General features: G+C 41.7%; 1 protein-coding gene across 3 annotated transcripts in view; it reads right to left on the bottom strand.

The window, feature by feature from the left end:
* Positions 1-10,619, bottom strand: part of LOC102984269 (zinc finger protein 813-like) — a 24,153-nt gene extending 13,534 nt beyond the window's left edge. Inside the window, exons 1-2 of one of the 3 annotated variants that reach the window (XM_055079173.1) lie at positions 10,506-10,619; positions 3,967-4,056 (exon numbers count right to left, since the gene is read on the bottom strand). Coding sequence is in view for 2 of the 3 variants with exons in the window: in XM_055079172.1 (XP_054935147.1) it covers positions 3,967-4,038 (72 nt within the window). In the remaining variant the exon portion in view is untranslated. The remainder of the gene's footprint in view (positions 1-3,966; positions 4,057-10,505) is intronic. The other 2 variants (XM_055079172.1, XM_055079174.1) reach the window with 2 other exon arrangements.
* Between the last annotated feature and the right edge of the window lie 586 nt (positions 10,620-11,205).

Genomic DNA, 11,205 nt, shown 5'->3' with positions numbered 1-11,205 from the left:
CCGTGAGCCACGGCCGCTGAGCCTGTGCGTCCGGAGCCTGTGCTCCGCAACGGGAGAGGCCACAACAGTGAGAGGCCCGTGTACCACAAAAAAGAAAAAAAAAAAAAAAAAAAAAAAGTCAAAATCTTAAATCATGATGATGACGACAACAGCAATGACTAATGGTGGTTGAATACTTCCTATATGCAAAAAACTACTCTAAAGGCTTTATAGATGTGAGCTTGTTATCAACCTAACAGCTCTTTAGAGTAAGGTCTGTTCCCATCTTACAGAAGAGAAAACTGTCAGAGACAGTCTGAGAAACTCAACTGAGATTAAGAAGCTAAGAAATGACAGAGCAAGCACATGAACTAAGGTGGCTGGGCTCTGGAATTGAAGCTAAAGAAGCAGAAAATTTAGTAACAGAAAGAACAGTAAAAGTACACTGAAAGAGAATTCCCGGAGAAACCTTGAAAGGTCACTACAGATGTGGGAACACACAAAAATGTACATAAAATGTTAGTAATATTATTACTATTTAAACCATCAAGGGAATTCCTTGGCAGTCCAGTGGTTAGGACTCCGCACTTTAATTACCGAACACCCAAGTTCAATCCCTGATCATGGAACTAATACCCTGCAAGCCGAGCAGTGCGGCCAAAAAACATTTAAAAATTGAAAGAAAAAACAAAAAACATTAACAGGAGAGTGTAGAAAAAATTCAAGGCCATGGAATATATTTAAGATATCATTTCAACTGGAAAAGATATTTTACGTAGTAATAAAATCATGATGTCCTTTATCAAACCATGCACTTGAACATTCATAAACTCTTGGATAAATATGTAAACACAAAATTAACTGAAATGAGAGTTGTTTCTGGACATATTTTTGCATCATTTTTTTCATCATCAATTTTATTCAAGTGAATTTCAGCATCTTTGGGACAATGAAAATATATCAGCTACAGTAAATGGTACTAACATGAAAAAATAGGATACTTTAACACTGATCTCAATAGATACCTATATTCAAAAATATAAATACAATTTTATCCACTAAAATTGACATATGAAGGTATTAATAAATATAAAACAGAGTTAACAAGAACATTTCACCATACACCATAATCAAAAGAAAACACTTGATGCATTTCTCTGTAACTACCCTGGAGTAAAGGGGGCTGGCTAGGTCTCCTGCCTTTTGCCACAGTACGATGTGCTTGAGTAGATGCAACTAGAAGAAATAACAGGAAAAACAGAGAACAAGAGTGAGAAAAACAGAGAAAACGTGTCAGAGAGTTGGAACAGTTAACATTCACAAATCTGAGGAGACGGATAGGCAAAAAGTTAAAGGATGGAAAAAGATATTCCGTCCTAAAGAGAGCACAGGTGACTATATTATACCATACAAAATAAAGACAAAAACTGACATGAAACAAAGGATATTATATAATGATACAAGGTACAAATCACCAAGAAGATATAAAAATTATAAATACATATACATATAACATTAGAGCTCCCCCCAAAATGAAGTAAACGTTAAAGAGATAAAGAGAGAAATAGACAGCAGCACAATATTAGAATGAGACTTCAACACCCTAGTTTTACCTACAGATAGAAACAAAAAGATCAATAAGGAAACAGAGGACTTAAACAACAATATAGGACAACTGTACCTAAGAGACATGTACAGAACACTCCACCCAATGACAGTAGAAAACACATCCTTCTAGAGCATACATAAAACATTTTCCAGGAAAGACCACATCTTAGGCCACAAAACTAATCTTAACAAATTTAAGAAGGTTGAGATCACAAAAAGTATCTTCTTCAACCACAATGAAAAGATACTAGAAATAAAGAGCAGAAGGAAAACAGGAAAATCCCCCAAATGCCCATTCGTAAAGAAGCAATGGGTCAAAGAAGAAATCACAAGGAAATTTTAAAAATATTTGAATGAGAATAAAAACGCAACATACTAAAATTTATAACATGCAGTCAAAGCTGTATTAAAACAAAAGTCAAGGACTTCCCTGGCCATCCGGTGGTTAAGACTGTGCTTCCATTGTAGGGGGTGTGGGTTCGATCCCTTGACAGGGAACTAAGATCCCACATGCTGCATGGCACAGCCTAAAGAAAAAAGTCTACAATGTTAAATGCTTACAACAAAAGAGGGAAAAGCGGGACCTCCCTGGTGGTCCAGTGGTTAATACTCCATGCTTCCACTGCAGGGGGCATGAGTTCAATCTCTGGAAGGGGAACTAAGATCCTGTATGGCACACAGCATGGCCAAAAAAATAAAATAAAATAAAATATTTTTTAAAAAGGAAAAAATGTCTACACTGCTATTCAAGAAAGTACTGAACGTCCTAACTAGAGGCACTAGAGAAGACAAAGAAATCAAAGATATGAAAATTGAAAAAGAAGTTAAAATTGGTTTCTTGCAGGTGACAAGGTTTTATATATACAAAACAAAAAGATTCCACAAAAAAATGACTACTTCAAAAGAAAACTTTACAAAAGCTGCAGCATAAAAACATCAGCACACAAAAATCAGTTGCATTTCTATACACAATGAACAATATCAAAAAAAATTAGAAAACAATGCTATTTACTACAGCATCAAAAGAGATAGAATACTTAGCCAAGGAGGTAAAAGACTCATACACTGAACACTGCTAAACGTTGCTAAAAGAAATCCATGGAGATACAAATAAATTAAAAGACGCCCTGTATTCATGGACTGGAAGACTTATGAATCTTAAAATGACAGTATTACCCAAAGCGTTCTATAAATGCAACAGAATCCCTATTAAAATTTCAATGGCAATTTTTGCAGTCATAGAAAAAATAATTCTAAAATTCATAGGGAATCGCAAAGGACCCCAAAGAGCCAAAATACTCTTGGAAAAGAAGATGGAGGCCATCATTTTTAGATTTCAAAACATATTACAAAGTAATCAAGATGATGTACTGGCAGAAACGCAGATAAATAAAACAATGGAGCAGATTAGAATACCAGAAATACTCCTTGGTATGTATGAAAAATGTACTGACATGGATGCCAAGACTGTACAACAGGGAAAGGAGAGTCACAATAACAAATGGTGCTAAGAAACTAGGTATCTACTAACAAAAGAATGAAGCTGGAACACTGCCTGTATCAAAGGTAGAAACTGTGTGTCAAAGGATGCAATCCAAAGAGTGAAAAGACAATTTCTGAGGAATGGAGGTGTGAAAGTGATTTAAAGAATTTCCAACTGTCAGAGATTTAGGCTGATTTCATAGTTTAAATTCAACGATGGACTAAAACACATTCTACCACTGACGTCTGTCTCTCAACTGACCATTTCCATTCCCTATTATTAAGATTTTGAAGTCAGCTACTTTAGTTTCAATTGCCTTAGAAAAAGCCGGAACAAATTTCTCCTAATTGGTCTGATATCCAGATTTTACCAGGTATTGTGCATATTAAGACCTGACTTCTAAATGCAGCTTTTTTTTTTAATAACATCTTTATTGGAGTATAATTGCTTTACAATGGTGTGTTAGTTTCTGCTTTATAACAAAGTGAATCAGCTATACATATATATATACATATATATCTCCCCATATCTCCTCCCTCTTGCGTCTCCCTCCCACCCTCCTACATGCAGCTTCTTTATCCTGGTTTATAGAGAGCGGACACTGCATCCACGTGGGACCCCGAAACAATTCCTGCTGCCCAACAGCTCTGACACCACTGACACCAATCCTGCCCAGGACTACGCCCAGTGGAAACCATTGGCTCTCATCATCCAGATCACTCTGTCATAGGGAAATGAAATCTAAGTGGAGCTGACAGGGACTGAGGGAAGGCTCTTGATGACTGTGAAAGTACAAGTGTCAACCAGGATACTTCAGAGTCAGACAAGATTAGCGAGTCCAAAGAAGGGCATGTCAGAAAGAACAGACTGAGAATCAAATGAAAATATGACTTTACCTGAGAAAGAGCCATTCCTGACTCCCTTTCTTTCCTCTCCCTCCTCTTCCGGGCTTCTTCCTCAGGCAACATGAGTCTTTAGAGGACAATCTTGAAAGATGAAAACATGCTTAGAATCAAAAGACCCCACTCCTGTACCACAACCATAAACACAAGGAAGATCTCTCCATGTGGAACAGACAGTCAGTCCCCTGCTGCCCACTGTCCCAGGAGGGACTCAGGACAGTAACTCCCACACAGAGACCAACAGGGAGTTTTCCCACCCTTTCCTTCAGATCTCGCTCCCCTCCCGGTGAGGCCCTCACGTACACAGCAGCTGCGGGCACCTCAGCTGGACCCAACGATCCCCTGCAGGTCACAGACCAGCCCTGATCCATCCCCACGCAGAGCAGAGCCCCTCACCCTCAGCCCAGATCTCAGTGCTCAGAAATGGGGGGACTCAGAGTCACGATGCTCAGTGATGGATACAGAATGGAATCACCTCGGACACTTTAAATACTATTGAGGTTGGACCTCATACCAACTATATGAAGGGACATCTCTGGTCAGAGGGTACAAAACATGTGTATACAAAACGCTTCAACAATCTAATGGGAAGCCTGGGTTGAGCAGCACTCAGAGCAGGCAAGCCCAGCACACCTAGCACTTTAGTTTTCTTTTGCAGCTTTACTGAGGTATAGGTGATAAATAACAATGCTGTACATGTGAGGCAATGTGATTATCTTACAGATGTATACACTGTGTAATAATTATCACAATAAAGTAATTTACCCTTCCATCAACTCACAATTACCAATGTGTGTCTGTGTGGTAAGAACAATTAAGTTTTACTCTCCCAGCAAATTCCAACTATATAGTAACACAGTATTAACTACAGTCAGCATACTGTACATTAGATGTCCGTGCTGTACTTATTCATTTCACAACTGAACTATTTGTAACCTTTGGCCAACATCTCCCCAACTGCCCTACCACCCAAGTCCTCATAACAACCTTTATACTCTATGGCTCTATGAGTTTGACATTTCTAGTTTCCATATAAAATGTGTGTCTTCTTCAACCGAAATTATGTCAGAAATAATAATAGTAATGCCAGAATGTCATAATAACTTACGGCTGATATAAATTTCTATATACACTCATTTGTCAACAGACATTTTGGTTCTTTCTACATCTAGACTGTTGGGAATAATGCAATAATGCTCATTGGAGTGCAAATATATTTCCTTCACTGGAATGATTTTGTTTCCTTTGGATATCTAGTCACAGGTGGGTTTCACAGATTGTGTGCCTGTTCTTTGTTTAATTTATAGAGGAAACTCCATATCGCTTTCACTAAGAGCTGAACCAATTACATTCCCACCAACAAAGCATAAGGGCTCCCTGTTCTCTATACTGTGTGTGTGTGCATGTGTGTGTGTGTGCACACATGTTTTGTTGAGACAGGTAGGGAGAGGACAGTAGAAGAACCAATACTGGCCCGGGAGCAAGAAAGTAGCAGCTACATTTTCCCAAGGATGTGCCTCTGGAATGCAGATCACTGTGGTGTTGCTGGTACTCTGATTCTTGGAAAAATCTTTCCTACATCAAAGAACTTAATGGCCCTTCTCAAGTTGTGCCCATAGACACATACCTACCAGAATCTCTCTAATGAAAACGTTCTGCCATTTGAAGCTTACTACGCATAATTTCCCTTCTGGGCTCAAGTAAACTTACAAAATCTCATAAATCCAACACGGTCTCCATATGACCCATATTCACTCATCCTGCTATAAAATACCAGAAAACATTCCAAACTCTAATAAATCATGCCTGATGGCAAAATACATATGAGCCACCCAAGGAACCACTAGACACAAAACACCATATTTTTATTCACAGTGGCCACAGACCAAACACTGATCTCATAAAGCTATATATAAAAGAAAGATGTTTCCAATGATGCACATGCCCCAATGAGAACTTATAACCAAGAAGGACCCTATGGGGAATTCCCAGAACAGAGCCCCCACTCGATGCTCTCTGCCTGCCTTTTGTCTGTAGAAAACTTTAGTCAAAGAAAAAATTTAATCATAAAAGTGACAAAATGCAGAAAGAAAGGAAAAGAGTCAAGCAAGACAAAATAAGAATACTTTAGCCATTAAACAACGTCAAGGACCTTTAGTTCCTCCTCAAGGACTATAGATAACATTCTGAGCCCTGTCCTTTGAGCTGTTTTGCAGATACTGAAACCCCCACCAGGTGAAAAAGTTAACTGTATGCTGCCCATAAGGACGTAGACCCCAGACTGGTTAGAACCAGAAGGTTGATGAGGTTTACGCCCACTTACCTCACCAAGCCATCAGAAGAATGTCCACGAGCTGATCACGCACCCCACAATGCCCCTCCCTCATCCTGTCTTTAAAAGTCTTTGGGGCTTCCCTGGTGGCGCAGTGGTTAAGAATCCTCCTGCCTCGGACTTCCTTGGTGGTCCAGCAGTTAAGACTCTGCGCTCCCAACGCAGGGGACCCGGGTTCAATCCCTGGTCAGGGAACTAGATCCTGCATGCAACAACTAAAGACCCAGCACAGCCAAATAAATAAATAAATAAATAAAAGTTTAAAAAAAAAGAATCCGCCTGCCAATACAGGGGACACGGGTCTGAGCCCTGGTCCGGGAATATCCCACATGCTGCGGAGCAACTAAGCCCGTGCACCACAACTACTGAGCCTGTGCTCTAGAGCCTGTGAGCCACAACTACTGAGCCCGCGAGCCACAACTACTGAAGCCCGTGCACCTAGAGCCCATGCTCTGCAACAAGAGAAGCCACTGCAATGAGAAGCCCACGCGCCACAATGAAGAGCAGCCCCCGCTTGCCGCAACCAGAGAAAAGCCCGCGCACAGCAACAAAGACCCAACACGGCAAAAAATAAAATAAATAAAATTTTTTAATTAAATAAATAAATAAATAAATAAAAGGGCACAGCCACTCCTCAGGGTTTAAAAAAAAAAATGTCCCTGAAAGCTTTCAGGGAGTTCAGACCTTTTAACCACAAGCTACCTGGACTCCTTGCTTGGCATGCTACAATAAACGCTGCACTTTCCTTCACCACAACCTGGTGTCAATAGATTGGCTTTACTGCACGCAAGCAAGGGGACCCAAGTTTGGTTTGGTAAGAAACCCAACATCTTCCAGGAAAACATTCCAAATTCTCTTTTGTATCTTTCACAGTGGATCTGAAACTTTCTTCATTTGCAATCCCAAATACTAAATAACACTGAAGTATCCTGAATCCCTCCTGTGACAGTGGGCAAATGATCTCTGCAATTTTCCCTATATTACTACTCTAAAAATTGCATGATAATTCTTAATCTCCATAACACCCAAATCACATGTGGAATAGATGCTGTGGGGCACTCTCTTGAGTCATCACCTAAGGACAAGGCACCCATCTTCCTGCACCCAAAGATCCCTGTGCACTCAGCTCAGGCCACACTTTTTTTTTTTTTTTTTTTTGCGATACGCGGGCCTCTCATTGTTGTGGCCTCTCCCGTTGCGGAGCACAGGCTCCGGACGCACAGGCTCAGCGGCCATGGCCCACGGGCCCAGCCGCTCCGCGGCATGTGGGATCTTCCTGGACCGGGGCACGAACCCGTGTCCCTGCATCGGCAGGTGGACTCTCAACCACTGCGCCACCAGGGAAGCCCTCAGGCCACACCTTTAACCACAACGGAGGAAAATGTTTCTCTTTGCCTAAATCCACTGTCTTCATTCCTCCTCAGGTAGGATCATGAAATACCCAATTAAACCAATGCATGTAAACCTCAGTGTCAGCAGCTAGGTCCCAGGGAACCTGAGCTAAGACACTATGGCACCTCAAACCATGCAATGCACCCCACAACTACCCATAAACCCAATTCCAGGTGCTCGAGCCAGACCCTTTGCCAGCAGTTCCACACACCCCTTGACCCCACAAGGGACAAATGCAAATACCATTCATTGGACTCATCTTGAAGCTCCCACTTGCTGCCATATCCCTCCTGCAGACCATTATAGGCTCCCCTCTAATTCCCCATTTTTCTACCTCTTCTCCATGCACTCATGGGAAAACAGGGCTAAAAGGCCTAAGGACTGCTCAGCAAAGTAGTTGCAACAGGAATATTCACAAGCTACCTCCCAAAGAACACTGGGCATTCACTTGACCTTCAGTATGAAGGTCAAAAATTGGCCCCCAGGATTCTTGTCTCCTGTTCTCCACACTCACAGGCAATTAAAAAATACCCTAGCTGTCTGAGGGGGCGCCCCTTCATGCCCCATTAGGCTCCAGACTTCTGCCCGCCCCCCCCCCCCCCCCCACCGCTTAGCGCAGTGAAATCACTATCCCTGACTCTCAGATGACCTGCTGTTAAATCACAGCTCTTGTCCAAGGTGGCGACTGGTCCCTGGATGTGCACAGCCTTGAACGCTGAGGGCTACAGTGGAGCAGTGACACAGCAAACTAAACATGGGGACACCTCAGCACACTGCATGAGGACACCAATTCTGTATGCCTTTTTAGGACTCCCTACATCTTTTGGCTCTTATTTTGAGTTATTAAGTAGCCACATGGGGTAAGGATCAATTACAGTTGAAATATTCAAAACAAACATGGGAACCATCCTTATCACCTACCCTGTTCACCTGGTCTTCCCTGAGGATTATTTAGCCCAACCCACAGTCTTAGCATCTAAACACATCCCCAGAGTGAGATGCTGCAGCCATCCTGGAAGGAAGAGAAACACTGTAGTCCTTCAATGGAGGAAAAACAAGAAAGACTCCAAACCAATAGAAAATGGCATTTCTTCGGAGGGAGGGAGGTGGGATGAATTGGGAGACTGGGACTGACATACATACACTAAGAGATAACTAATAAGAACCTGCTGTATAAGAAATACATAAATAAAATAAAATTCAAAAAAAAAAAGAAAATGGCATTTCTGATGACGCTGATTGATACAGAGGCAATAAAACCTGGTCAACGTGACAGAGATTGTCAGGAAGGGATGGAGAGACCTCTCTGAGCCTAATCCTGAAAGAGCACAAAGGGCCTGAGCCACTGGGATTTAAAGGCAGAAGGTAAGAACGGGAACTAAGATTTGAGAGAGAAACGGCTTTGGCATTTGGGAACACCAAAAGGTGAATGTGACTGGGGTAAAGTGAACCATGGGAAAAGGGCCAGCTCCCACGATGAGGCAGGAGACACTAGCGGGGCCCTGAGGATGATACAGGGATGTGTAGCAACAGTGAGGAGTTCGAATTTTGTCCTGAGGACAAATAAGAGCCAGTGGAGGTCTGAGTGCCAGAATTGATATGAACTCTCTTCAAATTTACACTTAACGCAGAAAAATACATCTGACTATGGTCACTTCCACTCTGACCCTATGTTCTTGTCTCCATTCTAGCATTTTGCTTCTGTTTTTCATTCTGGGAAGACAGGGACCCATTCAAAATTCTAAATAGAACTGGACACTCCTCTCTAAAAAGAACTGCCACACACAAACACATACACAATTTGGCCAATCATTTCAGGGCTCAGAGTTACCCAGGCTGAGAGTTTCTGGTCTAGTCTCTCATCTCCATGTTACAAGTGGGCTCCCTGAGGCCCAGAGTGGAGACACGTATGAGAAAGTCCAGGTTGAGTGAACAGAATTAGGTGGAACTGAATTCTGAAGTGGGATCCAGAAGGGCCAGCGGGCAGAGTTTGTCCTTATCCTTCCAACCTAAAACACCAGGACCATCTTCCATTTGCCTCAGCAAAGGAACCTTCTCTTTCAAGGTCTGATCTGGTACCAAGCATTTAATTCTTCTTTTCCAGAAGACTGTAGTAAAATCTTTTAAACATGCAGATTTGCAAAAATATACCACTGGTGAAGAAAACATTGGAAAGAGTCAGGTTAGAAATCAGCTCTGAGCAAACTTCATCGTGAATAGAGGGGCTCTGATGGAAGAAGGTTCCAAGTCACTACACCCAGTCCTTCAATATTTGTAGAGAACAGTCAAGAGGGACCTGAGGGAAGCAGCTTCCTATCCCTTCATAGCTCACTATCTTAACAGACTAAATACAATGGAAAAAAACTGAATATTAGACTAACTGGTTAAACTAGGTTTTGACTGTTAAAAGATGACTGACATCTTAACATCATCTTAACTCATCATAACAGTCTAAAATTATTTACTAGTTACCAAAGAACTTTTCCAGTACACAAGATAAAGAGGAGACAGGAGGCAGGCCTCAAACAAACCTTAAATACATTTTAAAAAGAAGTATTTTGTGAACTTTTTTAAAATTCTGGTGTGAAAGTTAAAAACACTGAGAATATATCATATTTAGAAAAGAATCACATGAGTTGATTATACAAGACCACCAAAGCTTATTTCAGAAGTTTATAATTACTTACAGAGAAGTAGAAATTTAATGCACCAAGATTTATTCCAAGTTACAAAAAGAATTACATGTAAAATAAAAGAAAAAGAAAAAGAAAGAAAAAGAAAAAAGTGAATCCATTAGAAAAAAACTCACTTTTAATGTTCCTTCAAAGAGGCACCATGCAGTAAACAGAGTCAGTCATTTCTTGCCCCACTTCTCTTCCCTGTGCTCTATCTAATGCCAGGAAAAGGAAAGGGGGTGACCCACAGCTGTCTTGAGTCAAGTCACTGCCCCCTGGCTGAATAGGGACTGGAGATGGAAGTTATCTTCTGATACAAATAACTGCAAAATGCACAAACCATATAAGAAAGTTTTCCAATTCTCACGCCCATCTGTATAATTTAAGCAAACAAATTTTAAATTTACTACATTCTGAAACCACAGATCATACATCACAGCTTAGTCATCCACATCCAAACAACTCACCACCCACCTGGATCCAGTTTCCGCTCTACCTGCACTACTAGGTGTTTCCATTTCATTGTTTGTCTCCCTATATCATCTCTGTGTTTCTCTTTTTTTTTTTTTTTTTGCGGTAAGCGGGCCTCTCACTGTTGTGGCCTCTCCCGTTGCGGAGCACAGGCTCCGGAGGCGCAGGCTCAGCGGCCACGGCTCACGGGCCCAGCCGCTCCGCGGCATGTGGGATCCTCCCAGACCGGGGCACGAACCCGTGTCCCCCGCATCGGCAGGCGGACTCTCAACCACTGCGCCACCAGGGAAGCCCTGTGTTTCTCTTTTTGCTCCCCTCTGCTCTCCTGCTGTTCCTGCCCTCCTCCCTATTTCCTCCCTCACA

Source organism: Physeter macrocephalus, chromosome 17, assembly GCF_002837175.3.
Source record: "Physeter macrocephalus isolate SW-GA chromosome 17, ASM283717v5, whole genome shotgun sequence".
NCBI lineage: Eukaryota > Metazoa > Chordata > Mammalia > Artiodactyla > Physeteridae > Physeter > Physeter macrocephalus.
This window is presented reverse-complemented; position numbering and strand designations above follow the sequence as displayed.